A 19,412-nucleotide genomic window follows, 5' to 3' on the forward strand; every position below is an offset into this window, starting at 1 on the left:
TCTGGATGCTTATCCCCAACTGACACTTTCTTATTTCTCTTGATACTTTGTGACCCTGTTCTGCATTCTCCTGTTTTTTTTTTTTTTTTTCCTCTGCTTTGTTTTCTTAGCATACTGTAGTTTATTGACTGGCTGTGCACATCTTCTTCTAGCTAGAACACAAGTTCTGTAGGAAGATGAATTTTACCTGTTTGGTTCACTGCTACTTCCCCACTAGAGCTGATGGTGCCATACCCTAATCTTTATTTTACTTGATGAATGAAGTTTTAGCCCATGTTTAACATTTGGAGTTTTCTTCAGACTCAACATTTGACTCAAAATGTTTGGCCTCTTGTGTATGTATACAAGGCATTGGGATGAAAACCTTAATAGTTGGCCCATCAGCCAGCATGCATTGGGCTAGGTCCTGAAGACAGAAGGGAGGCAAGGAAACAGGGACCAAGGAAGAGCTTCCTGAAGAAGGGACTCACAGGGTGGAGCAGGAGCTAAGTCATGTGTTGGGAGCTAGACAATGAATGAAGGCTATAGGAGCCTGGTGGTGAGCTTGCAGAGCCACACTCCTCAGACACAAGGCATTGATCAGAGTTAGGCAATCTGTAGGCTAATTGGTCTTTATGGGTGCTGGGGACAGTAGCTGTTAAAATATGCAGGAGGTAGAATCCACTGAGCTTATTCTTCCTTCCCCTGTGAAGGAGTAGACTTTCAGAAAGCGTTTACTTAGAGCAAGTGTATAGCTCTCATTGAGTTGTCTTTCTGAAAAATGCAGGTTTGTTGAAGAGGACCGTATTCCGTACATAAATGCTTTTAAGCTCTTCCCAGAAGAGATGAAAGTGTATGGTCGTGACAAAGGCATCTTTGCTGTAGAGGTAGGTTACGTTCTTTTGTGCATTGCAATGACTCACAAGACAGTGTCACAGTTGTTTCCATGTTCCTGTGCAGTATTTGATTCTGTAGTTTTCAAAAGTGTCTAAAGTCTAGTTTCCATAGTTATAATTTAATGATGGGTAGATGTATTCTTTTTTAAACTTTTATGACTCTAAAAAAGATGTGGCTCTGTCCCTGCTTGCACATGACATCTCTCCTTTCTGAGACAGGGTCTCACTGTATCACCCAAGCTGGCCTTGAACTCACCATCCCTCTACCCCAGCCTGCTAAGTGCTGAGATTACAGGAAGGTATCTAATGCCTCCTTTTTCTCTCTCTGACCTGTTCCTAGTGGACATGCTTCTGTCCTTCAACTGTGCATCTTTATTACTAATGGAGTGCTCAAAGGTTACTTCCCCTGTTCTTCATTAGGTGGTTGTAGGTATGCTAAATATTAATAGTAAATGTTCTCTTCCATTTCCCACTCAAGGAATTATTGTCCTAGGCTTTTGTGGCCTCTGTGGCAATGGCACTGTTTGCAGCTTAAGAGATATCTGTGGAATGCATGCCCATGGTTTTTAGTAATGCAGTGGCAACTTTAAAAAGACAGTGTTCTTTATAAGATGTGAAATTAAGTCTAAAGCATTATAAGTTTTCTACAGCCTTATATTATGGGCAAATCATTAGACCTGAGTCTGGACTGTATCTCCCACATCAGAAGTCTTCTGTGCTGTGACGGTTTCTCAGTCTTTGTAGAAAAAGACAGCTAAAGAGGTTTCAGATCTTTTCCTTGGACAGCAGTGTACAAAAATTCCCAAGAACATAGGTCTTGAGTAAAATTGACCAAAAGTGCATAGTGCATTGAGAAATATTACTAAAGAAAAACAAAAACACACAACAGCAACAGAAAATTCTCCAGACCTTTGGGTGAAAACAAGGAGGTTGCTCCTGCCTTACCCTCACTGACCTTGACCCCGCCGGTAGGATGGTGCTGCCAGAATGTGGCGGTTTCTATTAGCGTCATGGCTGGAGAGAAGCAGGGCTCAGGTGAAGTAGAAAGTTCCATAGGGGACGTTCAGAGAAAGCCCACATCCTACTGACCTGAGACTGACTAATGATGGGTCCAGCAGAAGAACCAGAGTTACTAAGGAGACAGCCCAGAATCTGAGCAGATGTCCTAATGATGTCACTGTGGGTGGGGAGACATTGGCATCAGTCAAAAATTTGATGTCTCATACCAAAAGTTAAAGCACACACTGTTACATCTACTTGTCTGTCTGTCATCCATCTGTCATCTGTCTATCTTTGTTGCTTACTTTTATTGTTCAATCTTTCAAAGGTAGGTAGATTCCCTTCTTTGGAAACAAAATTTAAGGCAAAATAAATAAAAAAGATTAGGACCAAATAAATGTGAGAAGTTTTTTTCTCCTCAATTATTTCCCTTAGCAGATACTTCCTTTGTTGTGTGGTAGGTAAATAGGCTTCCTCAGTAATCATTATCTGGTAGTACATAATGGGAGCACCTCTCCCCCTTTTGGTCTTACATTTCAGAAATCATTTTTATTCAAACGCCCTGATGTAAAACTGTGCTGGCTTGTCAGTGTGTTGATAACATACTGATATAATTTTGAAAAAGTCCCAGTATTTCACCTCTCTCTGAAATTAATCAGGGGAACTGATTGCAGTTCGTTGCCACATCAGAGTGTAGCAGGACCATACTGTTCCAATCCCTCTAACCCAGGGTTTTAGTTACCTGCAGTCAGTCACAGCGCAAAAATAACTGGATGAAAAATTGTAAAGTTAACTCAAAAAATTTGAGAAGTGCAATGGAACCTTGTGTGTTTTGAGTTTTGAGTGATATGATGTCTGTCCTGTATACTGCAGTCAGGGCGCGTTACCCTGTGCAGTCTGAACGCCTCATCACTTGGCAGCTATTTGTTATCAGGATCAGTCACAGTGCATAGATTGAGTAGCTCTAATGTACTTAATAATGACCATAAGATACAGATAGGTGATGTCAGCAGTTCAGGTGTGTCTTGGAGCAGCTATGACGTGGGAAGGCCAACCCCACCTATATCACCAAAAAGGATTTATTGTTTGAATTACATAAGAGGAATAGGGTATGTGCATGTGAGCGATTCTCTTTGAGGAGCCCAGAGGCATAGGATCCCCTGAAACTGCAGTTGCAGGTGATTGTGAACTATTCTGTGTAGGTTCTGGGAGTCAAACCCATGTCCCCTAGAACAACATGGACTCTTAACTACTGTGCCATCTTCAACCCCTGCCACTTTGGCCGCTCCGTGTTGCTGTTACGCTGTTATTAGTTACTAATCTCTTACTGTGCTTTTGAATTAAACCATCTCCTAGATGTGTGTGTGTGTGTATGGAAGGAGGCAAAAAAAAAAAAAAAAAAAAAAAAAAAAAAACCAGGGCTGGGCACTATCTGGGAGGGTTTAGACATCTATTAAGGATTCTGGAATATATGCCCAGAGATGACTGTAGTTTATAGTGGAAAGAGAGGAAGCCATTGATGAGGGGGAGCTCAGGGGCTTTGAAAAGAACAATTTCAGTGTCAAAGGATTAGAAGTATTTCCTGACTTGTTTGTAAAGTGAACCTCTCTTACTTCTTTAATATATGTGTACATGCGTATGTGAGTGTGTGACTGTGCACATGTGCACACGTACACATGGGTGCATGGACAACTTGCTGTTTGTCTAAGTCAGTGGCAATGGGAAGGATGCTATATTGTGCTGTACAATGTTTTTGCTAGAAAAAAAGAATTCCAAAAAAGAAAGTCAGTGTTTCATTCATTCTTGGGTAAGTAAAATTACAACTTAAAAATTGTTCAAAATAAGATAAGCTCATTTATACATCCCCCTAGCCATATCTTCTTACTATACCAGAAGTTTTTGTCTCTATTTTTTAAAAATTATTTTTATTATTTTAAATTGCATGTCTGTGTGTGAGTTTATATACACGAGTGTAAGTTGGCCTCCATGTTTTAAGTAGATTCACTTTGAGTGACTTTTATTAATATACTTTTGGATAGTACTAATAGTAGGATGAAAATTTTTGCGACAAAACCCACTCTTGAGTGAGTGAGATTGTATAATGGGTAGAGGAGCCTTTCACCAAGCCTGGCAACCTGGGTTCCATCCCTAAAACCCCCAGGATACAAGGAGATAACCAGTCCCTCAAGTTGTCCTCTGACTATACACGCTCTCCTGCTACACACACACACACACACACACACACACACACACACACTAAATAAATAAACACAAAATAATATTTATGATTCAGAACATTATATTTAAATAAAAATCCTTTAATACTTTACTTTCAATTCTGAAATTATAACAGCTTTGGGTTTTTTTTGTTTTTTTTTAGATTTATTTATTTTTATTTTCTGTCAGGGTTGTTGAACACACTGAGCTTATTATATTTTTGTGAGGTACTAATTTGAAGCATTGAATCAGATGAACGTATATGACTAGAAAGACAAATAAATAAGCAGGCCATGTCATGTGACTGGAGTCTCAGGTCATTAAACCCTCGCAGCTTTCTGCACCAAGTTGAAATGCTGTGAGAGACGTGTCTAGCATGTGATACTCCTCAGCTCCAGTGTCTATGCCTTAAAGTCCAATCAAATTTGTGAGCAGTGGTCCCTAAAGTCTTGGTGAACAGAAAGCAAGCTTGGAGGTAGGATCAGTCCAAGGGCTGCCATCTTTACCCTTAAGTTGCCATTTTCCATCATGCCAGGAAAGATTGTGTGCCACACGTGTGCACTTGTGGTGGTGACTATCCACAGAAGAGAAGCAGCGTGTGTCTGCGGCTCTCACTTGACGTAGAGAAGGAAATAACAATAATGGGTGTCGTTACACTCAGGCAGCCCTGGTTTGAAATCTTTAGAGCTGATTATTCTTGCCAAGCCCATGAAGTAGGTTTCAGGCATTATCATTGCTTTACAGGCTGTGACAGTGGTTAGATAACCGGCCTGGCACTCTTACTCTGAACATAGTATAGGCTGGCCAAGGCAGGCTGTAGGAATCCATGAGTATTGGTAAGAAAACAGAGAGTAGGAGGTAGCGATAGGATACTGAGGTAAAGGGAGCTCCAAACTGGTCACTGAAACCAGTCTCAACCCTGAGGCAGAGATGGCACTAGAAACAAAAGGCCTGTGATAGAGGAGTAAGCTGGAAGTCCTTGCAGGCTGGCAATTTGAAATGGGAGCCAGAGCAGCCACCTCAAGTGGGCTTCTTCCTGATAAGGCAAGTTAGTGTCTCTTGTCTTGGGTGAGCTCACTGGTATAAAGGACAGAGGACACCTGCTCTCCAGCAAGCACTGTAGGCCTCAGCTAACTTGTCAGAATGTTGGAGAACTGCTGAGCTGGGATGATACCAGGGAGGAAACATCGTCCAGAGTCTTGTTTCTGTTTGGGAGAATAAAAACCCAAGCTCTAATTTTGGAATTGATCTGGACTCTAAGTTGGTATTTTATCTTTATGTACATGTGTGTTAGGTGTAGTATGTGCACAAATGTGTATAAATGTATGCACCTGTGTGTGTGTGGGTACTTGCACCTATGTACACTTATGCAGAGTCCAGAAGTGTCTTCCACTATTGCTCTGTGCCTAATTTTATTGAACCAGGATCTCTCAGTGAAGTTGAAGCTTGCTGTTTTGGCTAAGCCAGATGGTCCACAGGCTCCCAGGATCCATCTGTCTCTACCTCCTGATGCTGAGACTTTAAGCACACACAACTATGTCTGCATTTCACCTAGGTGCTGGGGACTTAAATTCAGAGCCTTGTGCTTGCACAGCACATGCTCTCCCCACTGAGCCATTTCACCAGCCCATGTTTATGTCTTAAATGGCATTCCGTATACACTGAGCAAAGCCCTGGCTCTCTGAGTTTGCCTTTCAGAGTAGTAAAGATTCCTGAAATCATCACATACCAGGAAGCTTGCTTTGAAAAAACAATTGATTTGAAATGTTTAACTTTAGACTCAGTGGCTGAGCCTTATTGAAATGTCCTGCTAAATCAGCCAGAAACCTGCTGCCTTGTCCTAGTGTGTGTCTCTATGTCATTAAGGCCAGTGGCTGGGTTATCACCTTTATGTTAGCCTTGGTTTATAAAATCCCTTCTTCCTCAGTACTGGCTTATTTCCTTTCCCATTTCTGTCTCTGTCTCTCTCCCTCTCCCTCTTTCATTCCCTCCTCCCAACCCCTTGCTTTTTCAAGAATCTCTCACTGAACCTAGGACTTTCTATTTTAGTTAGGCTGGCTGTCCAGCAAGCTCAAGGTCCTGTCTTATATTCTGGTATCCACTTCCAGGAGTGGGGCTGGGATTACAGATGCGCACCTTGGTATTTATGTGGGTGCCAGGGATCTGAACTCAGGTCTTCATGTTTGCACTGAGCCACCTCTCCTACCCCTAGGGTTTCTATTGCTATGATAAAGTGCCATGGCCAGAAGCAACTTGGGGAGGAAAAGATTTTTAATTCAGTTTACAGTTCCATAGCACAGCCCATCAGGGAGAGATGTCAGGGCAGGAACCAGGAGGCAGGAGTGATGCAGAAGCCATGGAGGGGTGCTGCTTACTGGCTTGCTTAGTTTGCTATCTTATACCATCTGGGACCACCTGCCCAGTGATGACTCCACCCACAATGGGCTGGGCCCTCTCACATCAATCATTAAGACAGTTCCCCAAACTAAACACACACACACACACACACACACACACACACACGAATATATGCTTGTGAGCTCAGGCACACAAGTATAAAGGATGCTATTTGAGGAGTGACGGAGACGATGGGAGGTGACGAGCGAATGTAAGGATAGCACAGTGATATACATGCACTTTCACAATGGTTGCACTAATCTACACTCCCACCAAGGATTGCACCTACCCCATCCTTGCCACACTTTGTTGGTTTTGTGGATGTCTTATTAATGACAATATTAATTATTGATCGTAATAAGAGAGACTAGGTATTTTGATTTGTGTTTCTCTGATGTTTTTGAGAAACATAATCAGTAGCTGTCAAATTTGAGCTACTTTCTTTCAATATAAATAAAAATGTTATTTAATCAATTTCAGACCTGTTTGACTTTAATCCACATAATTAATTGTACATATTTATGAGATATGAGCTCTTACTTCAGTACATTTGTACAGTGTGTAGTGATCAAATGGGGTAATTGGAATGTCTGACTTTGTATTGGGAGCATGGAAATCCTCTCTACTGTCTGTTTTCAGATGCTCAGTTTTTATTCTGGAAAGCCATCCTGCTGTGTTCTAGACAGTCAGAAGTCCCCTGCCTCTGGCATCTCTCCCTGTTCCACTCTCAACCTCTTGAGCTTCCCACATAGGAGACTATGCCATAGCATCTCCTGAGCCTGACTTTAATACCATGTCAGTCCAGGCTGCTGCAATACAGGACCTCATTCTTCACAGCCGAACATATCCTGCTTCGGCTGTAGACCACTTCTCCACACGTGGGTTGCACTGAAATGGGCTGTAGTGAGTGCATGTGTGGCTCTAATGCTTTCTTTCTCGTGGGTGTGCTCTACTGTGTGACTTGTGGACTAGAGTGCTGAGCTTTTGGGTTTTGGAACTTGGTGTTTTCTTTTGTTGTTTGTTTTCCAGATGGATACTTTTGTGGTAGCAAAGACTGACACCTTCAAACTGCCAGTCTGTCTTGCTGTCTCAGGGTATAGAGTGCCACTGTACCAGCTTCTACTTGTAGTTCCATGATGGCTGTTCCAGCGAAAGTTGCCAGGACAGAGTAGATGACTTCAGATCATCAGTTGGGGTTTTTGATTTTGTCTTTTACCCTTGGGGGAGGGTGTTGTTTAAGGTTTTCTTCTTCTTCATGTAACATCTTATGTAAGAGAAAGAAAACATGTTTCCATCTTTTAGTAGGAGTCATCCTTACTCAGGTGAGATTTTTTTACTGGGTTTTTCTTTGCAATTCTCCACAGCTGGTGGTTGTATTTTTCATGCATGTGTACATTTTTATGCATATGTTACCCACTTGTACATCATTTCAGTTGTTTGAGTCAAATCATATGCTCATTTAAAAAATGGTTTAATCTACAGTATTCTGCTATTTTCTTCTTTATGTCGTCTAAGTGGTTATCTCTTGTCAGATGAGTGGTTCATGAGTATTTTCTTCCATTTTATAGGTTGTTTCTTAATTCTGATGTTTGGAATCTGATGTAATTTTATTTATCTATTTTTGCTTTAGTTGCCTATGTCTTTGATGTCATATCCAAACAAAAAACAAAAAAAAAAAAAAAAAAACAAAAAAACAAAACAAAAAAAAAAAAAAAACCCTTTGCTCTAACTAATGTTCCCTCTGGTTTTAGAATCTACTTAATGTTAGGTTGTATCTTTAAGCCTTTGATCCACTTTGAGTTGCTTTTGTTGTTTGTCATGGTGAAAAATAATTTTATTTTATTTTTTGATATACAGGTCTCCAATTTTCCAGATGTCATTTATTAACAACTATCTTTTCCCCACCTCTTGGTTCTGGTATTTCCATCAAAACCAGTGGGCTGTTGTTCATGGGTTGTTTTGGGGTCTTTGATTTGTTGCATTGAGTTTTGTGTATATTTTTCTGCTATTGCTGTGGTTATTGTGGATTTGTAGCATATTTTTGAAGTTGGTCATTACAATCCCACTAGCTTTGTTTTTGTTAGTGTTACTTAGTTATGGAGTCTTTGTGGTTCTATACAAATTCAGGAGGTGTGCTTTTTCTATTTATATAGAGACTATCATTGGTATTTGATAGAGATTGTATTGGATGTGTAGGTGGGTCACATTGGGTCACTTTGGGTTGTGTGGACACTAAATGATTTCCTTCAATCTGAAAACATGGGTCGTCATTACCCCACCCCCACCCATCGCCTGGTGTTTTCCTCAGTCTCTCAGCAGTGCTTCCCAGTTCTATTATGGAGTTCTCTCTTCTCCTGGTTAAATCTGCAGTGTTGCTCTCTGCAGCTTTCCTGACATTTTGATAGCTGTTGGTGCATGGAAATGCTACTAATTCTTGCATGTTGATTTTGCATGTTGATCTTGTATCATGCAAATTTATTAAATTTATTTATCAGTTCTGATCTTTGGTGGGCTCTTTAGACTTTTTAACATGTCATGTGCAAACAAGGATAGTTTGATTTCTTTTTACCTATTTGCAGTAGCTCTCAACCTATGGGTCTCATCCCCTTTGGGAAGTCACCTAAGGTCATCTGCATATCAAACATTTATATTATAACTAATAACAGCAAAATTACAGTATGAAGTAGCAACAAAAGTAATTTTTTGGTTGTGTGTTGGGGGGGTCTCCATAATACAAGTATTAAAGGGTCTCAGCGTTAGTAAGACTGAGATCACTGTCCCAATGCTTCCTGTAGTAGTTGTTCATGAGAGTTCCTGTTAGTTAAAATGTCTTCTTTTTGTCTCCTGTTTTATTTGAGACTTCCCTCTGTTTCTTTGTCTAACTAAATGTTCTTTGTCTAACTAAATGTTTGTTAACAAGATTTTAAAATGTCTTTTTAAAAAACCACTTCTTTCTTTCCTTTACAGGGGCGGGGGGCTATGGGTAGTGTTGAGAATGGTGGTACATGCCTGTAATCCCAGAATTTGGGAGGCTGAGGCAGAAAGATCATGAGTTTGAGGCCAAACCAAATCAGTATCAACCCCTTTTTGTTTCATTTTTCCATTTCATTTTGTTTCATTGATTTCCATTTCTCTCCTGGTTCTGAAAATCAAACACAAAACCTGCGCTTAGCCCTACTGTTCCTAAGTGTTGTCTTTCACTGGGCTTAGGTAGTTTGTTTCTGCAGATCAGCACTGCACAGATCTTTGCTTTTACTGTTTAGTGTTTTTTTTTTTTTTTTTTTTTTTTTTTTTTAGGGCTGTGCTTTTGTTTTGACCATGCTAGTGATGTGGTCTAGAATTTGTGGGTCTTCTGGTATTCCACTGCTGCTTTTTTTAAGCAAAGTTCTCACACTCATATCCTAGGCAGGCCATGAACTCAAAGCATTCCTCCTGCCTCATCTCCCCTAGTGCTAGCATTATACAGGTGCGTCTGTGCCCCATTGCCTTGTACAGATAGATCCCTGAGCTTTCTCTCCACGAAGCTTTATCGTCTCTGGGATCTGTCTGTGAACTACAGCCATTTAACTTCTGGGAATCTACTCCTGACAGCAGGCTCCACCAGACCATAGGGCTGTTTGTACCCCAGTTCCTCACGGTGTTAGTGGACAGCTGCTCTAGCAGTAAGCTGGGTTCCTTGGGTTCTTTGTTCAGGGTTCCAGCTCAGTGCAGCCTCTTGTCCCTCACCTGAAAACCCCTTTACATATTCTTTCCACTTCTCTGTTGTTTGTGGTAGGTAAAAGATTACTTCCCAGAGTAATTAATCGCCCAGGGCAGAAACAGGAGTGTGCCAATATTGGGTTTTAAACATATAGAATGGAGTTAGTGTTCAGATGCTGAACAATTCTTTCCTGGATGCCTTCAGGCATCTCAATGCTACTCATTCTTAGATTTTAAAATCCTAATTGTAATTTCTATTCCTGAGATAACTAGTGTTATCTTTTCATAATCAAGACAGCCCTTGCAAAGGTTCAGCTGAGTTCTAGGACACTTACCTAGAAAACTTTTCCTTAAGTGGTGTGTGTTTTTAGAGATCATGGTTTTGGATATGTAGAATACTTGTTTTATAATCTCTTCTATCAGCTATCCTTTCTTCATTAGAATTTTAATTGATAATCATTATTTCATACATTTATGAAGTCCATCATGTGACCTATGGTTGTTTCTCTCCTTCCCAGTACCTAGCTTTCAGTAATTATCATACTACTCCCATCTTCTGTGAATGTAACTTTAAAAAATACAACATGCAAATAAGATATTTGGCTTTCTATGACTTGTTTCATTAAGCATAATATATTTTGGACTCACTCATATTATAATGAATAGTTAAATTTTCTTTTCTCTTAAAGCTGAATGAATGTGTTTGTTTTCATTTTGTTTATGTTGCTTGATAAAATATACTAATGATTACTTTAGAGGGAAGGGTGTTTATTTTGGCTTACATTTTCAGGTCTGCCATTGTGGGGAAGCCACAGTGACAGGAGCTCGAAGCAGCTCTTCACATTACATCTGTAAGTGGAAAATGAGGGAAATGAATGCATGCGTGCTACTTGCTTTTTTACTTACTGTACTCAGCTAGACTTCTCTACTCTTACACAGTTCAGGACCTTTTACCTAGGGAATGGTTCCATCCACAGTGGACTGAGTCTTCCCACATCACTTAACTAAATTAAGACGGTCTCTCAGAGACATGCCCATAGGTCAAGTCAATGTAGATAATCCCTCACTGAGACTCTTTCCCCAGTTTCTAGGTTATATAAAGTTGACTATTGAAGTTACCCATCATACTCCACTTCTTGTCAGCTTGACATACCAAAATCGCTTTTAAGCCATAACTTTCCACATCTTGTCCCCAAAGTCTCTTTTTAAATATAATGTAGCCCAACTTTAAAAGTCCAAAGTCTCTTAACTATGGGCCCCTGAAAACTTATATATTATATATTTATATACTTCCAATATATGATGACACAGGTATATTCTTATTCCAAAAGTGAATTTTTAGGACATCACAGGGAAAATCAGATAAAAACAAAACCAAAATCCAGCAAATATCACATTCCATAGCTCAGTGTGCAGCATCTGGGGCTTGTCTTCTGGGCTTCATCAAGGAACTTCAGTAGCTCAGTCCTTCCAGCTGTGTAAGAAGCTGGAGCTTCAGCTTCACTATTGGGTCCTGGAGCCTCGTTAAAGGAACTCTGACCCTGCTACGCATGGCTAGCCTCAGCTGCTCTCCATGAGCCCCTCAATCTTGCATCTTTCATGCCTTCAAACCTAGTAGCATAGATGGGGCAGTGGTGATGCATGCCTTTGATCTCAGCACTTAGGAAGAAGGAGCAGGCAGGATCTCCAGGTTTGAGGTCAGCCTGGTCTACGTAGTGAGTCCCAAAACAACCAGGACTACACAGAAAATCCTGTCTCAAAAAGAAAGAAAGCGGAATCTAGTTCTTCCTGGAACTGAAGTTACAATGATTGTGAGCAGCCATGTGGGTGCCAGGATTTGCAAGAGCAGCCAGTGCCCTTAACCATCTCTCTCTGGCCCTTGGAGAGCTTGGCAAAATAAGCAGTCTTTTTTTTTTTTTTTTTTTTTTAAGATTTATTTATTTAGTGTATATGAGTACACTGTAGCTGTTTCAGACACACCAGAAAGAGTATCAGATCCCGTTACAGATGGTTGCGAGCCACCATGTGGTTGCTGGGAATTGAACTCAGGACCTCTGGAAGAGCAGTCAGTGCTCTTAACCACTGAGCCATCTCTCCAGCCCAATAAGCAGTCTTTTAGGAATGACCTTAGATTTATAGGAACAGCCATAATCCTTGAAACAATCCAAAGAACACCCATATTCTGACGTTTACTCAAATTCACCTATTGTTAACATTTTTTCTTTTTCAAAGTATTGATTGTCTCTGTCTGTCTACTTGTGTAGCTACATAATTCTACTTCTGAGTCACTGAGGGAAGTTACAGCCATAGTTTCTTGCCCCTAAGTACTTTAGCATGCTTTTCTCAAGACTAAGAATATTCTGTTACATGCTGCAATTTACTTACAATTTTTTCTCTTTAGAACTGTGTCATATAGATGTGTCATAATTTAAGTAGTTTTCCGTTAATATAACTTTGTATTTGAGAAAAAAGACTGAAGAAGCCAGATGGTAATTAAAAACTAAAACTAAAAGATATCTATATATCTGCAGTAGGAAAATTGATAAAGTATGTCATGTTTGTATTGACTACATTAAACAAATGTGGAAATAAATATAGAGTGTAGGTACAAGAACCGTGTGTGGATCTGAGAAACAAAATGAGTTTAGAAAGCAAGATTTGGGGAAGTCTGTATAAAGGGATCCCGTTTTGTTAATTTATTAGTGGTTCAAATTCAGGATACCAGGATGGGTAGGAAAGGTGCACACTGGGTGCATCCTTAGTGATAAAGTCCTAGTTCCTGAGCACATAGTAGGTTCATGGATGCTCACTTTCCTATCATACATCACAGGTGCTAATACATGAAATGTATTCCTCTGTGTCTCTCAAAAATTTAAAGGCAGCTAGAGGATGCTAGGTAGAATTTCTAAAAGGGAGACTCAATGGCAGTTTATGGTACGAGGCTGTTTCTACATCTTACATCTCCAACTGTGAGGCATCGATTCCGTGTGAGTTGGGCCTGCATTTGGTGACTCAGTCCACGAGAACTGTGTGCATGGATGGGCTCAGTTGTGTGGTTGATAAAATGATAAGAGACAAATATGAAACAAAATATATTTAAATACTGCTTTGGGGAGAGTTCAAATTGATTTGCTGAAGTTTTTGTTTTCCCACTCAAACCAGAAATTTCTAGACTGCTTCTGATGTGATACACCAGAAGTTCATTAAATAGTATTATTTAAAGAATTTCATTAAGTTTGTTAAGAAATATCTTTGAGATATAGCTTCTGTTTATAAGCTGGGGTATGTAACAGTAAGAATCGTGGGTGTGTTGGTATCAGTCGTGAGATAAATCATCTTATCAGTTACTGTGTGTGCTCCTCACCTGTTCTCAAGCCAGCAGTGCTCAAAGAGTGCAACTGTGGGGGGACATTTATATTGCTTTTGGGAGAGCCATACCTCACTGCCAAATGAAACTGGTGATTTCATGTGGATTATCTGTGATTTAGTTTGATCCTGACCTAGTACCCAGTGTGCTCAGCCCAAGGTTCTCCTCCCTGCACCACCTGGGGAAGAGACTAGAAACTTGCTTTGCACTTGATATTGACAGGCATAAATCTGCAAAAAATAGTCACTCGGCTCTTCCATAATCACCTGCTCTGCTGGTCATCAGTTCATAGTTTCTTATAGTGTGAGGCTGTGACATCCAACAACAGTCAACTCAGTCCAGAGGTTGTTCCCAAGTCACCAGCTCCTGCAGTGGCAAATCCACCTTGGTCCTCAGCTCATAATTTGTATTTGCTCACAGAGCTTAGATTTGCCTGTACAAATATTTCTGAGAAGTTCTGATCCTCCCTACCCCCCTGGGGGGACCCACTCTATACTCTATATATGCACCGCATTCACTGCCATGACCCGATAAACATAGGAGGTACCTTTTGTTACTCCACAGTAAATGTGTAACCATTAAGATAATTCTAGCAGTCTAAAATTGGCTGGTGAGCTCTTTTATGAATCATAATATAATACAATTCATTTTATCCTTTCTCCATAAAGAATGCACATTACAGTGCTTTGTCTTTTATTGTGATAATGTTCCTCCTTGTCAGTTTTCTTGAGACAAAAGTCTTGTAATAAATTTGTATTCACAGGTGCTTCCAGAGCTCGCCAGCGACTTCTTAGGCTGAATTTTAGCTTCATAACAACAGTAGGCAGGGTGTGGCCCGCACCTCTTTAATAGCTGAGCAGGAAGTCAGCTCTGATGGGGTATTGTAATCTGCTTTATCACGGGAGCCTGATGTTGTGTAACAGAAACTCCAGCTTGTCCTCGCCTGTCCTAAAGCATTGCTTCATGAAGGGAAATAAACTCACTGGAATATTTGTGAAATTCAATTAAAATGCTTTCCCAAGCACTCTGTTTTTAAATGCATGCTGGAACAATTTATTATAGCCTTGTGGTCTTTTACAAAACATATTAATTGAGTGATTTCTTCAGTTGTAATTAAGTGGCTCTGTGTTGCTCTAGAAGCCCTGTGTCACATCTGTATCAGGTAGAGTAGTGGCCTAAACCCAGCCCTTTATTTTTTCAAAAGGGGATGATCTGGCTGTTGCAGTGTTTGTTTAATGGACAGGCCGCTTTCCTTCACTGAGTGCTTCGCCTCTGCTCACAAAAGTGCATTCACTCCACCATAGTATGTTGAAACTTTTCAATGGAAACGGCTTTTCACTAACAAAGGGAGCATTTTCTCCCCCTTCCCAAGTCTTAACTTTCCCCACAAAGTCTTGGCTTCTCCAGCAGCTGTACCTCCACCAGCAATGACAAAAGGTGTGATTGTGCTCAGAGATGGCCGTGAAGATAATGTCAGTGGAGTTTGTGTGGGCTCCTGGGAACTGTTTTTCTTCTGTGTTTTGTTCTATTTTTGTTATTTCAGAAGGTTTAGAATGCCTTAAGAACACCAAGAACACCCCCCCCCATCACCCAAAGGCTTTAGAAACCCTTTATCTGACGGTAGCTGCTTCCTTTCGTTAGATGTTCTATTAGCTCTTAGGGAGGAGCCTCTGCCCAGGGAACAGCAGGTTTGAAGAAATCTACCCAGACTGTAGGAATGGAGTGGGATCCCGAGCGTGGTGAGTGGGTTGCTTTCTTGCAGGCAGGCCAAGAGTTTCAGTGTCTGACTTGAGGGCAGTAGGCAGTAAGCTTCGTTACTTCCCTTCATCTTCTTTTCTGAGTTGTGACTCCAGTCCCAAGCTGGCAGCCTTTGTGCTGTGTCTATTTACCTAATTAACTTGAAGATAACATATCTACATCTTTCTTGGTTCGTTTTTTACTTAAGGTTCTGGGCAGTGGTGCTGATTTTGAAGCACCATTTGCTTCTAGCAAAAATCTTTCCGATTTTCTGATAGTGGCCTGAACACCTAATTTCCTTCAGGGGCACTCTGTTCACCCAATAGTCAAGCCATCAGTGGAACCAAACCATAGGACCTAGCCACAATGGTCTCCATTAGATTCAGTTCAGCTGATGAATGACCTACCTTTTGAGCCATGATTCTTTTGTATATTTATATATAGACACTAGGTGGTGTACATTTTCAACCACAGTCCTTGGCAGTCTCTCTAAATCTTCCTCTCAGTTCAGCCATCTTGTTATTACTCACTAGACTCAGCAAGTGTGGATAAAGCCACCAAACAATCCTTCTGAAGTACAAACACACATTCTGAATACTGATAAGCAGCATTCTCTTCCCTCCAAACAGGCAGAGAGAAAAGATGTAATGCCGGTTCAGCCAAACCCACTGAGTGGCACTCTGCCAGATGATTCATTTTGCCTTGGAGCAATCTTACACCCTTGGTGAAACTAGGTCTCTTTTGGTTGAAGAAAGAAAAAGACTTCTCCAGAGCTGTCAGTCACTGCTTAAGTACCACCAATTGAAGGACTTAGTGGATCAAGTTTAATACACCCCGAGTGTGCAAACCTTCCTCTAGATCTATTCACCACACCACTCAGTCACCTGTGTCCCTAGAGCATGCTTGTGCAATCTTGTGAGAGTAATAACCTGACAGCTTAAAATCCACCTGGGGGGGAGACAGGTAAAGGTAAGGGTGGTGATTACAGGTATGCTCAGCCCCTCAGTTCCACTCCTCCCTTGGGGATCACTACTGCTAGACAGCATGAGGAGTCAGCTGATGGATTCTGTTCCTGGTCTCCCACACCTTAAAACATCACTGGTATGTGTGTGCGCACACACACTTCTCAAGCTTGTATAGTAAAGCCAACTGCAGATTTCTGCCATTCCAGAAGAAGAAGGAAAATGGGAAGCTACTGGACTTTGTCGATTGCTGTTGCATCCCCCTGCCACTGGCATGTATGCTCTCTAGGGAGCCATTAGAGACTCCACAAACTTAAACATGCATAAGACAGTGCCACACAACTGTCACTCAGAAGGATGAGGCAGGGGAATTGGGAGATCTGAGCCAGCCTGGGCTATATAATAGCTTGCACTATTTAGTGAGACACTGTCTCAAAAAAAGATTAGATACAATAAGTTCTGGAGTAGTTGTTTATCCTGTGTCTTCTCAGACCCAGACTGAATCAGCAAATCTGGCTATGAGATCTGAGCAGACGCCTGAGTAATAAGCATCTTGCTGGTGATTCTGGTAGAGATGCTGCTTTGCACAGTGCACAGGAGTCTTATGTCTCTGCTCTGTCTGTCCTTCCTTTGTATCCCACACTGAACCATATCAGGTTTGAGGTTAGTAGTTGAGAATCAACAGGTGTCCCAAAGGTTAGTGAAAAGCAAAATGCCTCTGTGCCTTATTAAACAAGAAAAGCTCTGAGTGGTGGGCCCCTGAAGCGTCTGTTGTATCAGATCATTGTGGGCTCCGCTCATCAATGAGAACATGCTACACACACCTACACCTCATGTGGACCCTTCCCTGGGTTATGTTCTACAGGTGCATCTTACCTGGGTGTTCACGGTGATTATGTGCTGGCTACCTGAACCTTAAGTCTTGTGGCTATTGGAGGCTGACTCCACTCTCTGGACTAAAGGCAGAAGCACCACACCTTACAGTCTTCTCTAGACATTGAGCAGTGCTGGTCCTCAAACAGGCTCAATCCCACTGTCACTGGGGCTGTGGTGTGTCCATTCTCAAGCCTTAGAGATGCTACCGAACCCCATCTTGCTGATGCCTTCTCTGGAACAGTAACGAGGGTCAGTGGTGACACAAGTCTTTATCCCATTTGAGGCACTGAAGGGAAACACTTCATTCTACTCTGGTCTCACTGAATAATAATGAGGTGCACTGACCAGAGTCTGTAGCTACTCTTCTGGTCTCATTCTGTATGCCTTTGTCATCTGGGAAGAAAGACCCATATCTTGGTGTCACATAGCTAGCAATTGGTTTCATGTGTCTACTGAAGTATGCTTCCACTGTTAACAAAAGATCTAGGTAACTGTTGAGTGGTACACATTTTATACATCTGATTTCTTTACATTGTCATTACAGTTATAGCCTAAGCAGTAAATATTGTTGGCAGATAGAATGTGAAAGAGGGAGATGACGGTTTGGCCAGGATATTTTAACAAACAGGAGAACTGTCCAAATAGAAATGTAAAATAGGCTGCTGGGGTAAAAGCCCAGTGTTAAAAACTTGAGTGTGCCCAAGATGGCTGAGAAAGAAGCCCTCCACATCTGAGTCATGACTTTTTGTTGGGGTTTTTGGTGTGTGTGTGTGTGTGTGTGTGTGTGTGCGTGTGTGTGTGTGTGTGTGTGTATGTGTGTGTACAGTGTCTCACTGTAGCCCTGGCTGGCATGGAATTGTATAGATGAGGCTGGCTCTGACTTAACGGAGATGGGCCTGTCTCTGCCTGCTAAACATTGAGATTAAGGTTGTACACATCACACCTGACTTTTGTGGCTTTGTTGTGGTTGTCTTCAGTATAGTATTCTGTACTGCTGAAATTTATGATTATATCCTGGCTTTATAATCAAACTTAAATGCTGCCAAAATATAGTTGTAATTTAAATATATAGCAACGATGAAAAACTTTAAAACAATAATGGAATGACATTGAATATCTTTTAGTCATCTTTAAAAACATTTTGGGTAATTCATAAATTTAAAAATTGGCTCTATCTAAAAATAATATTACCCAAGAGTGCTAGCTCATACCTGTAATTCTAACACCTGCTTTGGGAGGTAGAGGCAAGAGGATCACAAGCCTGGGATACATAGTGAATGCAGGCCATCTTGGGCTGCAAAGCAAACCCAAAGGCCAAGGTATGTACTTAAATAGGAAAATTTAAAAGCAAAATCTAAAATGCCAGATTGAGATTAAATAAACTTAAAATCTAAATTTTAGTATAAATGAATAGCTTACCATTATGTGTATTTATTTGGAAAGATGGCAGCTGATTCATGACCAACTGCTGAGATTGACAGATCAGCTCTTTATGTGGTAGTTTTGAAAACATAGTCTATTTAGTCTACCAAATTGCTGCTCATTAACAACCTGTTTGTCAGGAATTTGTCATCTATTAAACACTTTTTTGAGTGAGGTGATTATTTTTCTAAGGGGCCATGTACTGCTCTAGTGTTTTACTTGCAGGTAAGAAGTATTCACTTATGTCTCCTCCTTGTCTTATTTAAAAGGATTAGGGATGCTGTAAATCCTGTCAGCCATGCTAAAACTGTCTTAACTTCAAAGACACTCCAGGCTCTGCAGAGAGAAACAGAATTCTAAATGAATTATTATTTTTCTAAGGAAATAGATACTTTCCTTCCAAAGGTAAATGAGAATTTGTTTTTCCTTTTTTTCTCTTTTAAATTGACAAATTAGAATACAGTTAATAGTATTTTAGCATAAAGTAGAATTGTTTTTCCTCATATTGAAAGGATGTGAAAAGAACACATTGCCAGCTGGAATTTAATAAAACAGTGCCTTTTGTATTCCCCAGCTGTGGATTAATTATGTGTTGATCACACATTAAGTGATAATCATGTTAAAATAAATACAATGCAGAGACAACTGTAGCTTCATGAAAAGCACAACCAGCACAGGTATTAAGTATAGACATCAGCACATGACTGCATGTGTACACCTACTCCTGAACCCTTGTAAGGTGTCACCCCAACAGCAAGCTGTATAAACAATTCTGAGTTACTGTGAGCTCAAAGTAGGGAGCAACTGTTTCTTTAACCAAGGGAGAAGTTGTTAATGGTTAGCCCCCTAAAAGTAGAATGT

General features: G+C 40.7%; 1 protein-coding gene across 1 annotated transcript in view; it reads left to right on the plus strand.

Moving 5' to 3' along the window:
* TAF1B (TATA-box binding protein associated factor, RNA polymerase I subunit B) overlaps window positions 1-19,412 on the plus strand; it is a 51,122-nt gene that overhangs the window by 16,752 nt on the left and 14,958 nt on the right. Inside the window, exon 8 of the mRNA XM_080939444.1 lies at window positions 767-866. Within this exon, the coding sequence (XP_080795570.1) occupies window positions 767-866 (100 nt within the window). The remainder of the gene's footprint in view (window positions 1-766; window positions 867-19,412) is intronic.

The sequence above is a fragment of the Micromys minutus genome (genome assembly GCF_963924665.1).
Source record: "Micromys minutus genome assembly, chromosome: 1".
Lineage (NCBI taxonomy): Eukaryota > Metazoa > Chordata > Mammalia > Rodentia > Muridae > Micromys > Micromys minutus.